The sequence below is a fragment of the Scomber japonicus genome, chromosome 12 (assembly GCF_027409825.1).
Source record: "Scomber japonicus isolate fScoJap1 chromosome 12, fScoJap1.pri, whole genome shotgun sequence".
In the NCBI taxonomy this organism is placed as follows: domain Eukaryota; kingdom Metazoa; phylum Chordata; class Actinopteri; order Scombriformes; family Scombridae; genus Scomber; species Scomber japonicus.
Window position 1 is genome coordinate 31,265,106 of NC_070589.1, and position 23,741 is coordinate 31,288,846.

The following is a 23,741-nucleotide window of genomic DNA, read 5'->3' on the forward strand; positions in this document are numbered from 1 at the left end:
TCTTTTCTAGTGGGTGGGACATCAGCCCCTCTGCTTTCTCCGTGTATATATAAAGGAGGTTTCCGCAGTCTGCTTTACACTTTCTGAGTTGAGACTCTAGAAATTAACTGAAATCATGAGTGGACGAGGCAAAACCGGAGGCAAGGCCCGCGCTAAGGCAAAGTCCCGCTCATCCCGTGCTGGGCTCCAGTTCCCAGTCGGTCGTGTTCACAGGCTGCTGAGGAAGGGTAACTATGCCCAGCGTGTTGGTGCCGGTGCCCCCGTCTACCTGGCGGCTGTGCTGGAGTACCTGACCGCTGAGATCCTGGAGCTGGCTGGAAACGCTGCCCGCGACAACAAGAAGACCAGGATCATCCCCCGTCACCTGCAGCTGGCTGTCCGCAACGACGAGGAGCTCAACAAGCTGCTGGGCGGAGTGACCATCGCTCAGGGTGGTGTGCTGCCCAACATCCAGGCTGTGCTGCTGCCCAAGAAGACCGAGAAACCCGCCAAGAAGTAAATCGAAGCCCCGGTTCCTCAACAACACAACGGCTCTTTTAAGAGCCACACACTTCTTATAAAGAGCTCATATCTTCATGTTTGTTAATTTAGAATTTTCTTCATGACCACTACTGACAATTTTGTGTTGAATCAGTTTTATGAGTACATGATTACAGAACAGTGGTTAGCATTTTAATAATAATAAAGTGCTTCTGATAGATTCAGATTTATATTACAGGAAAATGTATAAAATATTACTGAAAATAAATACTTAAAAGCTTAATTTTAACTAGGGCTACATAACTATCATTAATAGTATTATCATGTAGCTATGTCAATAAGGCTCTGTAAGAGCTACACTTTTGATTCTTATCAAAACTGGCAAGTTATGTTTGACTACAAGACGTCTGACTCCTTTATCTCATTCCATTGTGTAAGTGTATATCTTTTACCAATCATAACAAACATTAAGAGGAAATCTTTTTGATTCAAATCAGTTATCTTTTCCACGATAGGTTATAATTTTGATGTACTGGAAAACATTAACTACATAATGGTATCATTAATACATTGACAATGTTTTTTTTCTGTATTCTGTGCAGACCATGACCATCACTGTCTGCAAGTCAAGTTTCCCTTAGGGCATAATAAAGTATGAACTGAATTTATTTGAAAAACTGACATTTAGTGAGAAATTTACGGAGTAAACCGTTTGAGTAGTGAGTCAGTTTAGCTCCGTCAGTTAATATGTATATTGTGTCTACAACATGAGTTGACTTTACTGGATAATAGAAATCATAGTTCATTGTATTGTTAAAACACGTTGTGAGGATTATGCACTTTAGATAAGATGTGTGTGGCTCTTAAAAGAGCCTTTGTTGAGGGCTTAAGAGTGATGAGAGTTTACTTCTTCTTGGGTGCTGCCTTCTTTGCCTTGGGCTTGGCCACCTTCTTTGCGGGGGCTTTCTTGGCTGCGGGAGCCTTCTTCACCACCTTCTTGGGGCTCTTTGCGGCCTTTTTGGGGCTCTTGGCGGGCTTCTTAGCGGCCTTCTTGGGGCTCTTGGCTACTTTCTTGGCCGCTGCGGGCTTCTTGACCTTCTTGGGGGATTTCTTAGCGGCTGCTGTCTTGGCCTTCTTCGCTGCTGCGGGTTTCTTGGCGGCGGGCTTCTTGGCTTTAGGAGCGGCTTTCTTTGCGGGCTTGGCCTCAGCCTTCTTGCTCATCTTGAAGGAGCCGGAGGCCCCGCTCCCCTTGGTCTGGACCAGAGTCCCCTTGGTCACCAGACTCTTGACGGCGGTCTTAACGCGGGCATTGTTCTTGTCCACATCGTAACCTCCGGCAGCCAGAGCCTTCTTGAGGGCGGCCAGAGACACTCCGCTGCGCTCCTTGGAGGCGGACACAGCTTTAACGATGAGCTCGCTGACGCTGGGGCCAGTCTTCTTGGGCTTTGCTGCTGCCTTCTTCTTGGGGGCCTTAGCCGGGGCGGCTGCGGGAGCTGGAGCTACTTCTGCCATAGTTTGGTCGAGGATTAGTTCTACGTGAATCTCAGAGTCCGAGTAGACTGATGGAGTGTACGAGGCAGGAGGCTGTACTTAAACACACCATGAGAACCGTGTAGACTCAGTCCCGCTGCTGGCTCCTGTGAGCAGTGTGAATGTCTAACACTTGTGTTTTCTGCTAGTGAGAAAACAGTAAAAAATAAGTGTGAGAGAAGTGTTGAAGGCTGACAGTGAAGACAGCAGATAGCGGACATGTTTGTCTTCATATAGAAGTCATGTAGAGCTCTGATGCTCTCTGCATTTAGTTTGTGGAGCAAACAAACCTCACCTGTTCACCGCCGCGGACAGCACTGCTCAGCGGCTTTTCTCTCTCATTTATCTCCTAAAATACTGTAAAATACATCAGAACTCCTCCAAAAGCAGTTTTCCAGCTGGTTCACATGTTTGTTCACAGACTGAAAGTAAGAACTTTCATCTTTTGGTGATTAGTTTGTAATAAAATGAAGCTTTTGTGGTAGCAGCAAACACACTGATCAGGCTGATGAAGCAGTTGAGTCAAACGTCGTGTCAGCGCTGCTCCGTGGCTGTAAATATTTCTTCTTTTCTGATTAATTTTGATAAAAATAATCTGCAACACTGGTCTCTGTAATCGGTACTACGTGTATGTATCGTTCTTTCTATTACTTTTTATTAATTATTGCTGATGTACCAATGAACACATTAATCACAGCTGTCTGTTGGAGTGTGGTAAAATGTTTACACTGAAAAAAGCTGGTTCAGTTTTTTGCTTTGCTGCAGTATTTCATTACAGTTTTCTTCTGCTGATGGTAAAAGGAAATAATTCACTGACATTCAGGTTAGGACTTCCTTCTAAATTCTCTGAGTAAAACAACTTTTCACAGAGATTCTTAAAACGGTCTGGCATTGACTTCCGTATAAATGTATTTGTCGTAATGAGAAGGTCCGGGACTGGAATCTGTCATCTGACGTCTACAGGCCTGTATTACCTGTGAGAGCAGAAAGCACAGACACCTCCGGGGAAGAAGTTTAGGTTATTGAATGCATTAATAGAACATGAATGTTAATGGATATAGATGGATGGATAGAGAGAGAGAGAGAGGGAGGAGGAGAGAGGAGCTTAGTGCATCATGGGGGTCCCCCGGCAATCTCAGCCTATGGCAGCATAAATTAAGAGCTCAAAGCCCTCGCCTGCCCTAACTATAAGCTTTATCAAAAAGGAACGTTTTAAACCTACTCTTAAATATAGGGAGGGTGTCTACCCCCCGGACCAAATCTGGAAGATGGTTCCACAGGAGAGGAGCCTGATAATTGAAGGCTCTGCCTCCTGTTCTACTTTTAGAGATACTAAAAACCACAAATAGGCCTGCATGCTGGGAGCACAGTGTTCTCGAGGTACATAAAGTATATGATGGAGCCTGATCATTAAGACCTTTGACAGTCAAAAGGATCTTAAATTATATTCTAGATTTTACAGGAAGCTAAAACGGGAGTAATATGATCTCTCTTTCTCGTCTTTGTCAGAACACGAGCAGCTGCATTCTGGACCAGTTGAAGTGTTTAGAGACTTGTTAGGACTGCCTGATAATTAAATTACAATAATCCAGTAACAAAAGTGTGAGCTACTTTTTCAGCATCATTTTGAGACAATGTGCTTTATGTGTGAAGTGAAATATAAATCCAGATCAAATTTAACTACAGTGGTGCTGGATGTCATTAGATAATGTGTTTCTAAGGTGTTTGAGACCAAGCACATTAACTTTTTTCTGAGTTTAGTAGCAGGAAGTTGCACATAATCCAATTTACTATTTAATTATGCCATTGGTCACCTTATTTCTAAATTCCTTTAATTTATTAATGGCACAGCACATTTCCCCCCAATCATTTACATGCACATAAACACAAGGGTTAGACACAGAAGGTTGACATTGTGACTATTTGACAGATTTTACAGCTGCTTATTTTGTTGTTACTTACATATCAAAGTGTAATTTAAAGTTTTAAAAAAAAATTGTTCTTTAATGTCAGAAGCTGCTGCCTGGACTTCAGCCTGATTAGATCCATGTGGCCTCATCATCAAAACACTTTAGTCTGTCATGGTGTAGCCTGTTGACTACGTGCTGAGTCATACACCGTTTTTACAGTGGTATTTTTGACTATCTAGACATGAAAACAGGTTCACTTGAAAATGTAGTATTGCAGCATCGACACCTTGTGGCGCAGCCTTTTTTAGGTCGGTGGACACCGGTGGGGAATTAAGTCCGCCGCTCCTTTATTTTCCACTGGTCCTCGTTACTGTGGTCAGTAACACATGCAATACTCCCCTCCCAAAAACAAAAACACTAAAATTGTTATACTACAATGTAATATATAGTTTAAAAAAGGAGGTCATTATTCTGTCGAGGCTTCCATTGGTCTTTATAAGTAGACACAAAATCTCTTATTAAGCGTGGACACAAACCGTTTCATGAGGCCATCAGACAAACAAATCGATAATATGGACATTTAACAGAGGAAAAAGGCTCTTAGTTGAAGGTGTGGGTGGTCCTGAAAAGGACCTTTGAGTTGTTGGTACAAACAGCACTTGTTTACTTGGAGCTGGTGTACTTGGTGACGGCCTTAGTGCCCTCAGACACGGCGTGTTTGGCCAGCTCACCGGGCAGCAGCAGGCGGACAGCGGTCTGGATCTCCCTGGAGGTGATGGTGGAGCGCTTGTTGTAGTGAGCAAGGCGGGAAGCCTCACCAGCAATACGCTCAAAGATGTCTCCAACAAAGGAGTTCATGATGCCCATGGCCTTGGAGGAGATACCGGTATCAGGGTGAACCTGCTTCAGTACCTTGTACACGTAGATGGCATAGCTCTCCTTCCTTGTCTTTCTCTTCTTCTTGCCGGTCTTGGTGGCCTTAGACACGGCCTTCTTGGAGCCTTTCTTGGGTGCTTTGACTGGATCGGGCATGGTTATCTTCGTAGATTTCCACAAACGAATAATTTCAACAGCTTCAACCAGCCTCTAAATGTTCATCTAATGCAAATTTCACTGCGCTGTTGCTCGATCAGGATTGGCTTTCTTATTAGTGAGACTGAGCATGCGCGATACAAGACACCGCCCCAACCTTTGAGAAACCAAGTGAGCGCCTTTTTACTTAAAGAGCGCCAACCTCATCTGAAGAGCATATACTTTTTATAATATAATATGCAGTTCAACAATCCATAACTATAGATAAATAAACATATTGTATTTAGATTTAACATTCCACAACCTGACATGGTTTACTGATCTATGATAAAACATAAATACTTATGGATAGATTTAATTTAATCAATCTTTAATGGTGGTGCGTTTGTCTCTGAAATATGTTTAATAAATTATGTTGATATGAATTGTATTAACTTTGTCGTGCTGGATTCAGCTGACACATGAAGATCATGTTTCTCTGAGCTCTACAAAAACAATAATGGTGATTCCTGCACTCTTATAACAGGATGTCATGTCTCCTTTTATTGGAATAATTTGATTTCTAATATTTCCTGGATAAAGGTCTGGACTTACTTAACACACAAATACATGTTCAAGTAAAATGTTTCATATAAGATAATTAATCCTTCCAGATACTACCTTCTAATAATCAACTCTATTGACACTTCATGTGTTTTCTGTGAGCACTTTGATGAAAGTGCCTCTTTCATTTTAGAAATGCCATGATTTATCTCTATGGACTCTATCCATCATGCTCTCCACTGGTTCAGTAGTTCAATAGTGTGCTTTCTGTAACATGTCTTTATGAATCAGTCATTGTCACTCATGCCTTATAGTCCTGATGAACTCAACCTTGCAGGAAACAAAGCTTTAGTTCATGTTAAAGACAGGCGTGTTGTTCAATAAGTAACCTACCAACATTGCCATCAGGTTATTTTTCTATATTCATCTTTTATAGGTCAAATATACAGAGTAGCACTCAGTGGGCAGTCCTGCTTTACTTATCAGCTTCTAAGACTCCTTTAACATTAACAGATGTTTTATTCAAAACAGGCATTTGATCATAAATTAATATCTAGACTATTAACTTATTTCCTGATACTAAGTGTACAACTCTAGGAGGAGGTGGGTGGCCAGCGCTACTTTGTATCTCTTATGATTGTATCAAGATGCCATTGATGTTAACAGACACTTTATGTAGCCATAGGCATTATGTGCATAACATTTCTTCAAGACTTTTCTGATGTATCAAACCCTATGAACATATATCATGATATAATTTATGTAGAACACAGAACAGGACAACTCTTAGAGAAGGTGGGTGGCTCTTAAAAGAGCCTTTATGTTTGACTATTAGAGAGTCAGGATCAGATTTAACCTCCGAAACCGTACAGGGTGCGTCCCTGCCTCTTGAGAGCATAAACCACATCCATAGCGGTCACGGTCTTTCTCTTGGCGTGCTCGGTGTAGGTGACGGCATCACGGATGACATTCTCCAGGAAGACCTTCAACACACCGCGGGTCTCCTCGTAGATCAGACCGGAGATACGCTTGACACCACCGCGGCGAGCCAGACGGCGGATGGCGGGTTTGGTGATGCCCTGGATGTTATCACGGAGAACTTTACGGTGACGCTTGGCGCCTCCTTTTCCGAGTCCCTTTCCTCCCTTGCCTCTTCCACTCATGTTTACTGGTCTTCTTTTAACAAGTTAAAAGACGAATGTGAGATATGGAGTGCAGCTTCTCTATTTATAGCTTGTCTGCGGACCTAAAAGAGGACAGTTGGCGCGGATTTTGCTGGGCGGGATCAGATTCAGCAGATCCGCCCACGCAGTTACTCCAACGCAAAGTGATCTCCTTTTTTGGGGTGTTTTTCCCTCCATTTTATGTTATCGTATGAAATATGGCAGGTTAACCTGATAGCTAACATAGTGCTGTTAGTTGAAAAACAGATCCCTCAGCTGAAATGTTTGTATTGTTCTTGGTGCACATGTAAAGAAGCTGAATATGACACTGCTCTAATATAATACTTTATAATAAGCAGTTTTATGTGCTCACACGCGTTACAATATATTAAATATAATGTAGTTGTACTGTAGTGTGTTGTGAGCTTTTGTGTTAATAAAAGATACCAATAAATCAGTAAACAATGAAAATATAGTTTTAAACATATGCACAGAAGTTACAATGTGTGTCTTCTAAATGAAAAACTTTCAGAAAATGTATTTTTGAATGAGAAGGAAAATAAATGTTGAGAGTCAGTAAATATAACCGTCATAAAATTACTATGATAGATGTGATGGCTAAAAAAAAAAAAAAAAAAAAAATCACCTAACTGACTGTGAGATGCAGTCAGTCTGTAATATAAACATAATTTGTAGTGCCACAACAAAAGATATAACTATTTTTGTAAATGGGAGATTTCAGTTTTTGATTTTAATACATTTGTAAAAACACATTTTTCTGAGTCAGAAATCTTTCATTTTCACACAGCACAGAAGCCAACAGAGTTACAGATTGCACATATATAAAATGTTTAATTTATTTCATTTAAAATTCAGTCACCATTCATCTCTGCACACTTCTGCTCATCTTTGTTAGAATGGCCTCAGACTATAAATCTCAAACCAGAGTTGTGCATTGTGGAATATAATAGCTGTGATATGATGGACAGCAGGATGGATGCAGGGAAACACATATACAGTATATAAGATGCTGCCTGTAGTCACACAGTGTGTATGTCAATATAGACTCACAACAGAAATACAATACTTGAGTAGATAGTTGGTCAGAATCTCAGCCTATCTGTTTTATGTTGAAAGCGGCACATGTAGCGCTAAATGTCCAGCAGGGGGCAACAGTGCAACTACAAAACTAAAGTCCATGAATACCTAACTCTGCTTTCATTAAAGCACATTACAGAGAGCTCAAAGCTGACTTCACTCCTTTTATTAAACATCATGACAGCTTTTTATCTTCAACTTGTGATCAGGAACCAGAACATGATTATCACAACAAATCAAATATGGCGATATAGCACCTGAACATGAATCCTATGCATAAAACAGATCAGCTGCTGCTGATGTTCAAATATGACTAAGTAGGTACAGTCAGAGCTGTTCATGTGCATTCAGCAGTTTTCAGGTTGTTAATACAGTTTGAAACTAGAGACTTTATGAAATCTGATACTAAAATTATAACTGTTGATGTTACAATATAAAGATTTGTCATTTGTCCTCTCCAGAGTGACTTGACATGAATATTTTAAGAACTCAGCTCTGGTCTTGGGCTCTGTTTTTGAGTCTGACAGTAAAACGTCCACTTCAATAACATGCCTGCAGAGAAAAGAGCCAATGTGGCTGCAGAGGAAAAGCATATGACAATAGTCTGCACGGTTCAAGAGGTGCATGGACACTTGATTCAGATACTTGACTGACGGATGTGTATTTTTAGACTCATTGTTTATTATGTTTTTTTTTGTAGTTTTCACAGTGTCTGATGAAGGAAAAAAAGTACATACAATTATATTATTAAAGAGATAGTTAAATATACATATCACATTGTGTCCGTTTGTTCACAGAAGTCACAGCCTGTAACACTGATGCTGCATTCATGTCACATGGGAAAGATGGGAAAGAAGATTTCCGGGTTCACTAAAATTTACATCAGTTTTTGCACAGAGTCTTCCTGCGGGTCTCTTCTGTGAAGATGATTCTGAAGAAGGCAGACCACTATCCACACTTTAATAGCACACCACTCCTACAACAACTGTAACTAATACCACTGTACACTACAAAGTATAGAGATCAGTAACCATAAATTGTATACCAAATGATAGATGAAGACTATATCACACAGCAAGGACAAAGTGCAGACATTATCAATCAGTTAAGGAGGGAGCTGCACTGATGACACCATTAAAACAGATAGGTACAAAACACGTCCATTAAAGTGGTTGATGTCGTCTTTAACTTAGATGCACAAACATGAGAAAAGTGCAGCCAATGAGTAAAGTCTGTTAAATGACTCTTATTCAGTGATTTCATGTTCAGATTAATTTCATCCACACAACCAATTAGTTTAAAAAACAATGTCAGCTATGTACAAGCAAATAACAAAGTATCTCCCTTTTATCATGATAAAGCTTATTAAAAAAAACACATTTCTTTATACATTTACAAATTGATGAGAACAAAATATCTATGATGAAGGAAGTTCAGCTGTTTTCTTTGTTTAAGAAACAACAATCAATACAAATTTCAAACATTTATAACAAAGATAAGTTCAAATTTTCATCTTACAAAATATCAGTAAAGGTTAAAAACATTATCATGAGCAGTGATAGCCTCCATGGATAAACACAGACAGGAAAAAACATTGAAGGACACTCAAAATATCAACATAACAACAAATGAACAGGAAAAAGTTCAGAAACATGGAGAACTACCACACATAATCTGACACATTAAGTCTGAAATGACCTCTTTCTATTTGAGTTTACAGAACTCAGCTGCGTCTCCATCATCATGAAGCCAAACTCCAGCATAGAGAGGCTGAGTGAATGTGGTCTGGACTCTGTGGAGGAGAGTCATGGTTTCAGAGACGCTGTAGAAGGACAGAATACCTGCTCTGTGATCCAGGTACACTCCTAGTCTGGAGGAAACAGGACCTGAAACATCAGTTGATATGTTTTTGGACCAAAATTTATAACCATCAGTGTCACAATATAATGCCCAAGATTTGTCATTGAGTCCAAATCTACATTTATTTGAGCGTCCTGCTCTGCTGATATTCTTGTATACGACTGCTACAGAAATTTGTCTTCCTCTCCACTCCACCTCCCAGTAACAACGTCCAGTCAGACTCTCTCTACTCAGGACCTGATGCCAATGAGTGAATCTGTCTGGGTGTCTAGAATAAACCTGTGTTTGGCTTGTTAGTGTGGTTTTTCTGTTCCCCTCAGACAATAACAACTCCATGTTTGCTGTGTTTGGATCCAGTGTGATTTCAAGTAAATATTTTAAGAAGTCAGCTCTGGTCTTGGGTTCTGCTTCCGACAGTGAAATCTTCACTTCAGTCTCTCTCAGTGAGATGCTGGTCCATTTGTCCCTCAGGATGTCCTGTAGTTTATCTCTGAGCTCTGACACAGCTGCTGTCACATCCTCAAAGTATCTCAGAGGACAGATATTGATGCTGGATGAGTCTGTAGGTTCACTGAGTTGTGACACTGAGGGGTAGTCGTGTAGAAACTGGTTGTGATCCTCTGTGTGTGAGAGCTGTTTCAGTTCAGCATCTTTCCTCTTCAGCTCAGTGATCTCCTGCTGCAGCTTCTCCTGAAGCTCTTTGACTCGACTCATTTCAGTTTCCTGCTGGGATCTGATCTGCTGCTTCACATCAGAGCTTCTTTTCTGGATGTAACAGATCAGCTGAGTGAAGATCCTCTCACTGTCCTCCACTGCTTCATCAGCAGAGCGACTGACAGCCTCCACCTCCTGTTGAAGCAGCTTCACATCTTTCTCTCTGTCCTGGATTCTCTGCTGGATGTTTAGTCGACTCACCTCGAGCTCTCTCTGCCTCTCAGTCCTTTCTGCTGCAGCTGAGACTGTGTTGTGGCCTTTATGTTCCTCCACAGAGCAGAGATAACAGATACTCTGCTGATCAGTACGACAGAACATCTTCATCACTTCATCATGACGAGAGCAGATGTTCTCCTGGAGATTCTCTGAGGGTTCGACCAACTTGTGTTTTTTGAATTTTGATGATTCATAATGAGGCTGGAGGTGTTTCTCACAGTAAGAGATCAGACACACCAAACATGACTTTAAGGCTTTCAGCTTCCTGCCAGTGCAGACATCACAGGCCACATCTTCAGGTCCAGCATAGCAGTGATCAGCAGGATTATCTTGGAGTCCAGTCTTCTTCAGCTGGTTCATTAAATCTGCTAACATGGTGTTTTTCATGAGGACAGGCCTTGGTGTGAAGGTCTGTCTGCACTGAGGGCAGCTGTAGACTTTCTTGTCATCCTCTCCATCCCAGAAGTTGTTAATACAGCTCATGCAGTAGCTGTGTCCACAGGGAATAGCCACTGGATCCTTCAGTAGATGCAAACAGATCGAACAGCAGAATTTTGCTCCATCCAGCTGAGCTCCTTGTTGCGCCATTTCACCTCTCAGTAACAATGACTGTGTGAATTTCACTTCCTAGATTCACTAGAAATGAAACTAGTTTGGTCTAAGTAGCCTGTATAGCTTTAAAGAATGCCGGCTGACAGCTCACCAAATGTTGGTTACACCCACTTTCAAACTGTAGATCTGAAGGGGAGGAAACAAGGAAGTATGTGGACAGAGTGGCGCTTGTTGTGTTTGAATAAACAGGTAAAGGTCAACAAAGTTTTTGCAAACTTTAACTTACAGAAGTAAGCTGACTATATGATACTGGTTGGCCTACTTTGTGAAGGGGACATTGAAAAAGACCCCACATATTTTTAATCTTATTTTAATTTTTAAACATTTGGGAGCTGTGACTGATGGACACATTAACTTCACAGACCATATTGAATATAAGAAATCCAAACAGATGTCATTTCTGTTCAGGACATTTAATGATTATTGTATGTATATACCTGGTAGAACATCTAGTATGTGTCTTGGTCATGTTTTATGCAAGGCCAGATAAAATTGAACTTTAACCTCCTCTACATCTTTGGTTAGCAGGATGAATGCGCCCTCTTGTATTGCTCTTTAGTTTTCCTTTGTTGAGCTGCTGTGTTTTTCACTGCAGGAAGACATGTACAAACTTCAGAGTCTTTGGCAGCTTTAAACCATATCAGTAAGTAGAAATGTAAATCTAATATCACACTGTCCATTTGTTCACAGAAGTCACAGCCTGTAACATTGATGCTGCATTCATGTCACATGGGAAAGATGGGAGCGAGTAATTTCCAGTTCTCTAAAATTTACATCAGCTTTTGCAAACAGTCTTCCTGCAGGTCTCCTCTGTGGAGATGATTCTGGGGAAGGCAAATCACTATCCAGAGCTCAGCAGCAGCAGCACAGATTCAGCACTCTGGAAAGTCAGTAGCTACACTTTAATAGCACACCACTCTTACAATAAAACTGTAACTAATAGTACTGTACACTACAAAGTACTACATATACAGAAATCAATAACCATGACTTGTTTACCAAACTTTAGATGAAGACTATGTCACACAGCAAGGCCAAGTGCAGACATTATCAATCAGTTAAGGAGGGAGCTGCACTGATGACAACAATTAACTAGATAAGTACAAACACCTTCATTATATAAATAAGTAGCCAATGTCTTGTCTTCTTTAACTTAGATGTACACACATAAGAAAAGTGCAGCCTCATCTCCTCTTGGTGAATAGCTTTGGTCCTCAATCTTCCCCTCTAACTTCAACTGTGAGGGAGACTGACCACCAATCACTCATTGCAAGGCAAGGCAAGACAGCTAACTAACAGAATAAATTACATTTTAGAGGAAATTATTGATGAGGAACAAACATGTGCAATTAAAGGTGAGATTCTGTATAAATCGGAAGAAACAAAAAACTTGTATATAACATGACAAAAAAAAATCCTTTGATTATATATCAAGAGATTATCTATATGCAGTAATGAAAGCTTCTGGATTTCCTAAATATTTCATAAATATGATAAAATGCTTATATTTTAAATCAAGTGTTTGTGTTAATGGTGTTTTGACTCAGCCTTTTGAAGTCGAGGAGTAAAACAAGGCTGCGCTATGAGTGCTGCACTGTACGTATATTCTTTCTATAAATCCTCTAATCAAAAAGATAAAAGATGAGAAACGCATTACCAAAACATTCATAGGTAACAATCAGAGTATCAACTATTGCAAATGCTGATGATATTACTGTAATAATAAAAAAAGTTGAATGTTTTAATGGCTAATTTGTAATTCAGACAGTTATTTTATTTTGTGGTAGTATTGTATTTTGTTGTGATATTTGTGTAATACTTTCAAAAAAAGTTTTCTGTGATTTAGGATGAAATGTAATGTGTCCTTTCTATTAATCTGGGGTGATGTGCAGTATATATGGTCGGGCCCTATAGTCACAAAACACTTAAGTTTTTTTATGAAATATATGTTCATGAGGTAAATATGTCCAAAGCCTACAACAGTGTGATTTAACAATTTGATCAATCAATACATAATTAGCTTTGATGTGTGGAAATTAAATAAAAATAAAGACAGCAGAGGAAGTAGCTTTTTAGAGAAACTTGTGTGGCTCTGAAAAGAGCCGTTGTGGTTTATGAAGGAGAAGACAGTTTAAGCTCTCTCTCCACGGATGCGGCGAGCCAGCTGGATGTCTTTGGGCATGATGGTGACCCTCTTGGCGTGGATGGCGCACAGGTTGGTGTCCTCGAACAGACCGACCAGGTAAGCCTCGCTGGCCTCCTGCAGAGCCATGACAGCAGAGCTCTGGAAGCGGAGGTCGGTCTTGAAGTCCTGAGCGATTTCTCTGACCAGACGCTGGAAGGGCAGCTTGCGGATCAGCAGCTCGGTGGATTTCTGGTAACGACGGATCTCTCTGAGAGCCACGGTACCGGGCCTGTAACGATGGGGCTTCTTCACTCCACCGGTGGCCGGGGCGCTCTTACGGGCAGCCTTGGTGGCCAGCTGCTTCCTGGGGGCTTTGCCTCCGGTGGATTTACGGGCGGTTTGCTTGGTTCTTGCCATTGCTTGTCGTTTCTCTGATCAGGAGAAAATAGTGTTGAGAAGAGGAGACACGCTGCTCTTAAAGTGTCGGAGCTGCTGCGGAGCTGTGACGCTGCTTCAGACCTCCGGGTCCTGATTGGTGAGCGGCTCTTCCTGGAGCTCAGCACCGCCTACAGGAGCCTGAAGCTCCGCTGCTTATTGGGCAGAAGTCTTTTGAAAAAGTCCGCCAAAATGAGAGCGGCTCCTCCTCCACAGCACTGCTGAAAGTCTCTTTTCTGGTGGGTGGGACATCAGTCCTTTCCCTCCTCCGTGTACATATAAAGGAGGTTTCCGCAGTATGCTCCACACTTTCTGAGTTGAGACTCTAGAAACTAACTGAAATCATGAGTGGACGAGGCAAAACCGGAGGCAAGGCCCGCGCTAAGGCAAAGACCCGCTCCTCCCGTGCTGGACTCCAGTTCCCAGTCGGTCGTGTCCACAGGCATCTGAGGAAGGGTAACTATGCCCAGCGTGTTGGTGCCGGTGCCCCCGTCTACATGGCGGCTGTGCTGGAGTACCTGACTGCTGAGATCCTGGAGCTGGCTGGAAATGCTGCCCGCGACAACAAGAAGACCAGGATCATCCCCCGTCACCTGCAGTTGGCTGTCCGCAACGACGAGGAGCTCAACAAGCTGCTGGGCGGAGTGACCATCGCTCAGGGTGGTGTGCTGCCCAACATCCAGGCTGTGCTGCTGCCCAAGAAGACCGAGAAACCCGCCAAGAAGTAAATCTAATGCCCGGTTCCTCAACAACACAACGGCTCTTTTAAGAGCCACACACTTCTGATAAAGAGCTCATATCCTCGTGTTTGTTAAACACTATTTAAAACTGACATTAGGACCATTATTTGTTAACTGTCATTACTATAGGCTATTAGAAACTTTCTGACCACATGTACGATGTATCAGTTCGATTGATTATGCTGGATTGTTATATTGTGGTGGAAAAATATCGTATTACACGTATACTGCCCCAAATGCAAATAAGAAAAAAATGTGTTTTTAACAAACTTGGTTATAATATTATCTTATGTGGTGGTTTTAATACAGTGACCGATGAAAAAGACCGAATTGGATTTTCAGTTTTCAAATTGACTTCAGAGTGTAAACTTCTTAAATAAATATGCGAGGAAGTAGATTTAAAAGATGTGTCTAGAGTTGTGAACCCTTTAGGAACACATTTTACGCGTTATAACAAAACAAGAACTCAGATTGATAGAATATATGTATCGTCAATTATAAAATGGTACATTACCATACATTAACGAATAACGAATTCTCAGATCACTTATTAGTAAAAACATCTATTTCATCTGGTTCATGAGTCAATAGAGGATTCTGGAAATTGAATACACTGTGTTTGCATGATAAAGATTTAATACTAACTGAAACAAGAAATTAATAAAATCATTCAGCTAAAAATATTGGTAAAATCGGATGTTAAATTATGGGAACTATTAAAATATAGGATACAAGATTGAAGTGTAAAGAAATGAATAAACTTGAAAAATAAGTGACGTATTATTAAATCAATATATTTGATTAAAACAAATGAAACAAATCTAATTTAGACGAAGAAATAATTAACAATTTAAAGACACAGATGATCAACTTAATAATGAATTATTTAATATTTATAAACATCTAATTATAGAGCAAAAATAAATATTGTCAAAACTTTCATCCGATCCAAGCTCCTGTTTTTAGCAAACATCTTTTCGCCCATCCATAAACATGTGTCAATTTAATATGGGGGACAACCAGAGAAGTAACTTTATAAAAGGAGAGAACATGGTGGTTTGGGTGCTGCCATTTCCAGGAATGCTCTTTGGATAGGAGATTTACCAAAATGGAAGAAAAGAAGAGGAAGAGCAAGACAAGGCCCCTGTTATAAATTAATATATGGTGATTTTGTCTCGGAAAACCAACACCTTCAAATAGACTGGGGTGGCCTACCCAGCAAAATGATTTATAATAAAATAATGATTTTAAAAATGGTGGCCTGATTAATTATACAAACCTAACCTATGACGAAAGTATAGAGGTAATAAAAAACCTAAAGAGTAAAAACCTATCTGAGAGCATTCTGGATGAAAGGTGGCTAACATCGGTGGGCAGACTTCCTGTGAGAGCTGTTGTGTCTTGGAGTTGCTATGTTACGACCAAAAAATGTCCTATGATATATTGTAACGATGATGAGACACAACAGCATCTTATAATACTGTTACAGAGCACAGGAAGTCTGGAATACATTAAGAACTTTCGGTATACACTTTGATGTTAATTTGAACTCTGTGATGTGTATTGTATTATAAAAGAAAATCTACCGTTGAAACACAAAGAAGTGATGCATCTCATCATCAGTAGGCCTATTGTATGTTCAAAATTGTGGAAACCTAGATGTATAATGGTAATACATTTATGACTTCATTTTACTTAATAATTAACAACCTGTACACTTGCTGACAAGACCCTAAAACATATATTATTGTTTTTATAAGAAAAAAAAAACTTGACAGAGTAAAAAAAATCATCTCATGGAATCAAAGAAAAACGACTAGCCTATATTATAAAAACACATTAAGGATGATGCTCTTTATAGAAAGGTGTGTGGCTCTTAAAAGAGCCTTTGATCAGGTTGAGGGCTTCAGACTGATGACAGCTCACTTCTTCTTGGGTGCTGCCTTCTTTGCCTTGGGCTTGGCCACCTTCTTTGCGGGGGCTTTCTTGGCTGCTGGAGCCTTTTTGACCACTTTCTTGGGGCTCTTTGCGGCCTTTTTGGGGCTCTTGGCGGGCTTCTTAGCGGCCTTCTTGGGGCTCTTGGCTACTTTCTTGGCTGCTGCTGCGGGCTTCTTGACCTTCTTGGGGGATTTCTTAGCGGTTGCTGTCTTGGCCTTCTTAGCTGCTGCGGGTTTCTTGGCGGCGGGCTTCTTTGCTTTAGGAGCGGCTTTCTTTGCGGGCTTGGCCTCAGCCTTCTTGCTCATCTTGAAGGAGCCAGAGGCCCCGGTCCCCTTGATCTGGACCAGTGTCCCCTTGGTCACGAGACTCTTGACGGCGGTCTTAACGCGGGCCTTGTTCTTGTCCACATCGTAACCTCCGGCAGCCAGAGCCTTCTTGAGGGCGGCCAGAGACACTCCGCTGCGCTCCTTGGAGGCCGACACAGCTTTAACGATGAGCTCGCTGACACTGGGGCCAGTCTTCTTGGGCTTTGCTGCTGCCTTCTTCTTGGGGGCCTTAGCCGGGGCGGCTGCGGGAGCTGGAGCTACTTCTGCCATAGTTTGGTCGAGGATTAGTTCTACGTGAATCTCAGAGTCTGAGTAGACTGATGCAGAGTACGAGGCAGGAGGCTGCACTTAAACACACCATGAGAACCGTGTAGACTCAGCCCAGCTGATGGCTCCTGTGAGCAGTGTGATTGTCTAACACTTGTGTTTTCTGCTAGTGAGAAAACAGTAAAAAAATAAGTGTGAGAGAAGTGTTGAAGGCTGACAGTGAAGACAGCAGATAGCGGACATGTTTGTCTTCATATAGAAGTCATGTAGAGCTCTGATGCTCTCTGCATTTAGTTTGTGGAGCAAACAAACCTCACCTGTTCACCGCCGCGGACAGCACTGCTCAGCGGCTTTTCTCTCTCATTTCTCTCCTAAAATACTGTAAAATACATCCAAACTCCTCCAAAAGCAGTTTTCCAGCTGGTTCACATGTTTGTTCACAGACTGAAAGTAAAAACTTCCATCTGTTGGTGATCAGTTTGTTATAAAATGAAGCTTTTGTGGTAGCAGCAAACACACTGATCAGGCTGATGAAGCAGTTCAGTGAGACTTCCTGTCAGAGCTGCTCTGTGACTGTAAATATTTCTTCTGTTATTCTGAGGATTATTTAATAACAAATAATCCACAACACTGTTCTCTGCAACATGTCTTTGTGTCATAGTTATTATTCATGTTTCTATAGTAATGTGGAAACAGTGGATCAGTTATAATGTAAGAAATGATTGACATTATTACACCATGAATGCATCATTGGTGAATTGTAACATCATTTGATTGTCTTGTTGCAGTATTTAAGTTAAACATTGTTTTCTTTTCTCTGTGTATTCAGCTCTTGTTGACTTGATGTAAAATCTAGATTTACATCTTTCAAAACTTTGAGTACTATTGTGTTTTACAGAGGTTATGCTGAGCTGCTATAATCTATGAAGCTCTGTTTCATATACACATATAAAAGTAATTGTGTTTTCACTCAAATTCAAGTCAATTCAAAATGATGAAGCAGTGACGTGCGGTCAGGGGAGGCAGGTGAGGCCGTGCCTCACCTGTTATCATGGAAAAAGACTTAAAAATGAAAAAAATAATAAATGGTTATATTTGTCCAGTGATTTGCACTATAACGTTATTTTCTATCAAACTTAACCAGTTTCGGATTATTTTTAATTCAAAATCGCTGAATTTTCACATGTACTGATCAAACACTGAAAAGAGACGCGCAGTGAGGCAGCAGCGAGGCGAGCCTCACCATGGATTGCGCAATGACTCGGTTTACTGCGCTGGCATGCTATGCAGTGAGACAGTACAGCTGTACAGCTGTCTCTCTGTATGTCGCTATTAACATGTTCAAACACTTTTACTATATGAACTAAATTTCCATAGTGTAGCTGATGATATAATGTACAGTGTTTGTAGCGTGTTTCGTGTGCTGAGCAGCATAAAACGGCTGCAAAAAGTCACTAAGTGAGGCACGCAGTTCTCCGGCCTCATGGCAGGGGGCGCTCCTGATCCCAGTGATTCTTATTACGACTCATTAGCTGCAGAATAAGTGACAGTAAACTACAACTCATACAGTCTATGCTACAACTACAGTGAGCTAGTCGGCAAGTAAAGTAAGTAAGATAAGTAAGTAAAGGTAAGACCATAATAACGTTTTTTAAATTAAATGTGTTTTTTTGTGTGCTACAGTTTGTATGTGTAAAGAAAGCTGATATGAGATTTTAAACATAACCTGTTAACTGCTGCCAATCAAATGGTGAATAAGCTACTCTGTAGGGTTCATATGTTTGTAAATCTGATTGTGATGAAGTCAGTGCCTCACCAGACATGAACCTCACCGCACGTCACTGTGATGAAGATACAGTGTATCTTAATGAATCGCTTTGTAATGCTTACTTTTACATTTAAATATGTGACCAGGATGTGAAAATAGCCTCCTGGCTCTTAAACAGCAGTGTTTTATTGAGTTACGAGGAAGTTTTGCTTCACATATTTGTATTTACTGTTGGACTTCATGTTAATGTTTGCTTTTTTCTCTTTTTTTTTTTTGTGTCTCAATCCTCAAATTATGAAAATTACTGTTGTGTATTTTGATTATTTGTCCATAGTATACTATATATTCTAGTTGATGGAAATTAATATCAAAGATGAATAAAACATTGTCATATATTGTCACATGTTAAATACTTGCATTTATAACATTTAATAATGGCCTTGCTCATTTTTATACCCATTTTGGTAACTCTTTACTTGAATATCGTCATAAGAGTGACATGACACATATTCAAAAATACCCTGCTTTGATGTTTACAATGCAGTAACACTGGGACTAAAGTTAGTGACTTAAGTTTCTGCCTAAAACATTTGTTGTCATAATTGTTACATGACACATTCATGAACATGTCATAAACATTTATGATTGTTGTTTTTTTTATAACAAGTTGACATTGTTTGGGTTGTCTTGATTATGACAAGTTGGCATTAATCAAAGTTTAATTACCAGAAAATGTCTTTGTCATGACATCATAACATTAACAAAATATGCACTTATTTTTGTGTTTATGGTAAGTTGACATAATGGTCATTATAATCAGATGTGCAAGGTTACAGACCAATTCTAGCACTTGGTTATAGATGTTTTGACAGGATACGGACAGGATACCCAAAACTGACTGTCATGACACCATTATGACAGTCTAATTAAGAAATGCTTTGACCTCAAGTAAAGTGGTAGCATTTTGATTTGTCATTAACATATCATGAAGGAGTCAAGTTGTCATGATAAGGACATCCCAAACAAATTTAATGTCAAGTTGTCATGACAAAGACAACTTCTGGTCATGTCACTTTGATTAATGTGAACTTGTCAAAATCAAGACAACCCGATCAATGTCAATTTGTTATTACAAAAACCGAATGACACTTAATGACAACAGTCATAAATGTTTATGACATTGACATAATGTGTATGACACGTTCATGACAGTGTCATGTCACTCTTATGACGATACCTTCAAGTAAAGGGTTACTGTTTTGTCCCCTTGTAAAAGTTCATGTGAACCTTGTTATTGCTTAAAGCATTATTCAAGCGTTATCATGGACACAAAATATTCACAATGCTTAGACTTTAATGTTGACAATGATTATTTGACGATTTATAAATTGCTCCTCTGGTCTTTATTTTGAAAGTCTGATCACATCCCTATTTGTTGTATGTTCTAAACTGTATTAACTGAACTGATATATGTAAGCAAACATTTGCTTCTTAAATGGAAAAAAAAAATTTAGGAAGAAACTTAGTCACTTAGTGTCAATTATATAGTTACATTGTAAACATCAAAGCAGGGTATTTTGAATACAGGAGCAGCTCTGAACTGTTAGTATAAACTTCAGTGTAAAAACAGCGACACCTTGTGGTCAAGGTACAGTAACAATGTCCAGTTCAATGGACTTTGGAAATGATTGAACGTCACCAGTTTGTATGCTTGATTACATCTTTTTGCAGACTTGTACTGGTTACTGTGATCAGTGGGAGATTTCATTAATTGGAAGTTCTTGGTTTCATTTCTGGCTAATCAATTAAACTTAGTTAACGTCTTTCAATGATATACTGCTAATAAACTTCATCTATCAGCTAACGACAAGTCCATTCTTGCATCAGAAATAATACAACCACTATGTAAAATGTAACAAAGGAATAAAGCTCTTAGTTGAAGGAGTGGGTGGTCCTGAAAAGGACCTTTGTGTTGTTGGTACAAACAGCAAGTTTACTTGGAGCTGGTGTACTTGGTGACGGCCTTGGTGCCCTCAGACACGGCGTGTTTGGCCAGCTCACCGGGCAGCAGCAGGCGGACGGCGGTCTGGATCTCCCTGGAGGTGATGGTGGAGCGCTTGTTGTAGTGAGCAAGGCGGGAAGCCTCACCAGCAATACGCTCAAAGATGTCTCCAACAAAGGAGTTCATGATGCCCATGGCCTTGGAGGAGATACCGGTATCAGGGTGGACCTGCTTCAGCACCTTGTACACGTAGATGGCATAGCTCTCCTTCCTTGTCTTTCTCTTCTTCTTGCCGGTCTTGGTGGCCTTAGACACGGCCTTCTTGGAGCCTTTCTTGGGTGCTTTGACTGGATCGGGCATGGTTATCTTCGCAGATTTCCACAAACGAATAACTCAAACAGCTTCAACCAGCCTCTAAATGTTCATCTGATGCAAATTAACTGTGCTGTTGCTCGAACAGGATTGGCTTTCGTGTTAGTGAAACTGAGCATGCGCAGCACAAGACACCGCCCCAACCTTTGAGGAACCATCTGAGCGCCTTTTTACTGAAAGAGCGCCAACCTCATTTTAAGACTATTCATTGTTCATAATATAATATGCAGTACAACAATCCATAACTATAGAGAAATAAATATATTGCATTTAGATATAACATTCCACAAACTGACATGTTTAATCAAAAATAAATCGTTCTCGTTTTCATTATTGTTACTATACCAAATTATATGACTATATCAAATTTAGGCCATACATGCTGCCACCAGCCATCCCCCACCCGGTTAACATAACCCCCCACATGTTTATAGTATAATGTATTCTACAAAAAAATACACAATTATAGCGAAATAAACATATTGCATTTAGATATAACATTCCACAAGCTGACATGTCTTACTGATATGATTAAAAAACAAAACATTTATGGGATATATTTCATTTAAGCAATATTTAACTGATTTGGGTGCTTTTCTCTCCTTTTATAAAAGTTATGTTGATATGGATTTTACTGACTTGTACGTGACCATGTTTCTCTGAACTCCACAAAAACAGTAAATCCTGCTCTTATAACAGGGTGTTATGTCATTAGAATTGAATATCTAAATGTAATGTGTTCTATATTAAATATAGGATTTAATATTTGCTGGAAATATTTAGCTTTAGACACATGTACGTTTAAGAGATGTTTTGTACTAATGCAATTCTTCCAATTATAACCCTTTTAATACTTCATGTTGTATGACTAATTACTGTTTGAGTAGTTGGTTTGTTTTTATGAATCACACTTTCCCTCGGACAAATGATATTTTTGAGGACGCTAAACAGATCATTTCCTTAAATGTCTATACAGGTATTATTGATACAACCAAATATATAATAATGAATATACACCAGGACAACTCTTAGAGAAGGTGGGTGGCTCTTAAAAGAGCCTTTGTGTTTGACTATCAGAGGGTCAGGATCAGATTTAACCTCCGAAACCGTACAGAGTGCGTCCCTGCCTCTTGAGAGCATAAACCACATCCATGGCTGTCACGGTCTTTCTCTTGGCGTGCTCGGTGTAGGTGACGGCATCACGGATGACATTCTCCAGGAAGACCTTCAACACACCGCGGGTCTCCTCGTAGATCAGACCGGAGATACGCTTGACACCACCGCGGCGAGCCAGACGGCGGATGGCGGGTTTGGTGATTCCCTGGATGTTATCACGGAGAACTTTACGGTGACGCTTGGCGCCTCCTTTACCGAGTCCCTTTCCTCCCTTGCCTCTTCCACTCATGTTTACTAATCTTCTTTCAAACAAGTTAAAAGACGAATGTGAGGTATGGAGTGCAGCGTCTCTATTTAGAGCTTGTCTGCGGACCTAAAAGAGGACAGTTGGCGCGGACTTTGTTGGCGGGATCAGATTTAACAGATCCTCCCACAGAGTTTTTCAAAGCACAGTGATCTGTTTCATGGCTTTCCCTCAATGTTGTGTTTCTCTGTGATTTTCAGATGAACCTGACAACTACATAACAACAGCTAACAGCATTTATATCAATAATCACGAGTCACGACCCTCTCCTCAGTGTCATGAAGGATATTTTAGAATATACATTTATCAGCCATAACATTAAAACAACTTGCCTAATATTGTGCATGTATCTACAGTTGCTCTACTGAAGGATTTCTCATATGCATCATTAAGCCTTGAGCAGCTTTGACTCAGGCTCACCAGTTGTCCTTTCTTGGACCTCTTTGGTAAGTACTGACCATTACCAGGAAAACCCCACAAGACTTGCTGTTCTGGAGATGTGCTGATCAGTCATCTAGCCGTCACAATTTGGCCCTTGTCAAAGTTACTTGGATCTTTACACTTGTCCACATTAAAGTGCAATGTGTCCAAAAGAAAATTAAAGGAAAAATGATTTTTGTCTGAATTATAATTCAGTTGTCTGCTGTTCACAAGTTCAATATGTTCCATAGGAAATGACAATTAATCAACGAAGAACTGCCTAATATATCCCACCCCTTGAAATGTGCTATTTTAACCCTTACATACTGTTCGGGTCAAATTTGACCCATTTTGACATTTGACAGCAGTAAAAATACCCTAAACATCATTCTTTAGCCTGAAATTTGGTGACTTCCTGAAGTGACCCAAAATACATAAAAATACAAATATTTTATTAATTTATATTTTTGTATAGGTTCTACACATTTTTGCACACTGAGGCTGTTACGGTTCAAATTTGACCCGTATCTATACAGATGGATTTTAGATCTACAAGTGTGGGTCAAATAAAGGTTTTATGGAATCTTGAAACTGTGAGAATGTACATGTCATGTTTGTGTGCATTTTGTAGTTCAAGGGGACCTCAGCACTGTCAGGAGAACTGTCTGTGTTCCCAAAACATTTGCATCAGATTCCCATGGAGACAGACAACTGCTGGTCTTGAAGGGGTAAAATATTGAAATAATAAAACAACATAGGAGTGATCATAT

General features: G+C 40.2%; 5 protein-coding genes and 1 pseudogene across 7 annotated transcripts; 1 reads left to right on the forward strand and 5 right to left on the reverse strand.

Moving 5' to 3' along the window:
* The first annotated feature begins 93 nt into the window (after nucleotides 1-93).
* Nucleotides 94-14,446, forward strand: LOC128369427 (histone H2AX-like; annotated as a pseudogene).
* LOC128369471 (histone H1-like) lies at nucleotides 1,325-2,044 on the reverse strand. The gene has a single exon (XM_053330519.1). It carries the CDS (start codon nucleotides 1,990-1,992, stop codon nucleotides 1,384-1,386), a length of 609 nt encoding a protein of 202 aa, XP_053186494.1. The 5' UTR covers nucleotides 1,993-2,044; the 3' UTR covers nucleotides 1,325-1,383.
* Nucleotides 4,582-4,957, reverse strand: LOC128369462 (histone H2B 3-like). The gene has a single exon (XM_053330512.1). It carries the CDS (start codon nucleotides 4,950-4,952, stop codon nucleotides 4,584-4,586), a length of 369 nt encoding a protein of 122 aa, XP_053186487.1. The 5' UTR covers nucleotides 4,953-4,957; the 3' UTR covers nucleotides 4,582-4,583.
* zgc:163040 (uncharacterized protein LOC100038789 homolog) lies at nucleotides 6,347-22,539 on the reverse strand. Its single transcript, XM_053330517.1, has 6 exons — nucleotides 22,244-22,539; nucleotides 18,299-18,308; nucleotides 14,497-14,511; nucleotides 13,372-13,712; nucleotides 6,986-6,991; nucleotides 6,347-6,668 (listed from the first exon to the last, which is right to left on the reverse strand). The coding sequence occupies exons 1-6, from the start codon at nucleotides 22,534-22,536 to the stop codon at nucleotides 6,347-6,349; spliced, it is 987 nt and encodes a 328-aa protein (XP_053186492.1). The 5' UTR covers nucleotides 22,537-22,539.
* On the reverse strand, nucleotides 16,369-17,007 carry LOC128369442 (histone H1-like). 3 transcript variants are annotated; one of them, XM_053330485.1, is made up of 2 exons: nucleotides 16,663-16,992; nucleotides 16,369-16,614 (listed from the first exon to the last, which is right to left on the reverse strand). In XM_053330485.1, exons 1-2 carry the CDS (start codon nucleotides 16,990-16,992, stop codon nucleotides 16,381-16,383), a joined length of 564 nt encoding a protein of 187 aa, XP_053186460.1. In that variant the 3' UTR covers nucleotides 16,369-16,380. The 3 variants fall into 3 exon arrangements, with proteins under 3 accessions (XP_053186460.1, XP_053186461.1, XP_053186459.1); XM_053330484.1 differs by having other exon boundaries at nucleotides 16,381-16,428; nucleotides 16,471-16,992; XM_053330486.1 differs by having other exon boundaries at nucleotides 16,369-17,007.
* LOC128369460 (histone H2B 3-like) lies at nucleotides 20,718-21,119 on the reverse strand. Its single transcript, XM_053330509.1, has one exon. The coding sequence runs from the start codon at nucleotides 21,117-21,119 to the stop codon at nucleotides 20,751-20,753; it is 369 nt and encodes a 122-aa protein (XP_053186484.1). The 3' UTR covers nucleotides 20,718-20,750.
* Nucleotides 22,540-23,741: the final 1,202 nt, after the last annotated feature.

Excerpts from the sequence above, each read along its gene's own strand:
- LOC128369471 (XM_053330519.1), bottom strand. The coding sequence starts at position 1,992 with ATGGCAGAAGTAGCTCCAGCTCCCGCAGCCGCCCCGGCTAAGGCCCCC.
- LOC128369462 (XM_053330512.1), bottom strand. The coding sequence starts at position 4,952 with ATGCCCGATCCAGTCAAAGCACCCAAGAAAGGCTCCAAGAAGGCCGTG.
- LOC128369442 (XM_053330486.1), bottom strand. The coding sequence starts at position 16,992 with ATGGCAGAAGTAGCTCCAGCTCCCGCAGCCGCCCCGGCTAAGGCCCCC.
- LOC128369460 (XM_053330509.1), bottom strand. The coding sequence starts at position 21,119 with ATGCCCGATCCAGTCAAAGCACCCAAGAAAGGCTCCAAGAAGGCCGTG.
- zgc:163040 (XM_053330517.1), bottom strand. The coding sequence starts at position 22,536 with ATGAGTGGAAGAGGCAAGGGAGGAAAGGGACTCGGTAAAGGAGGCGCC.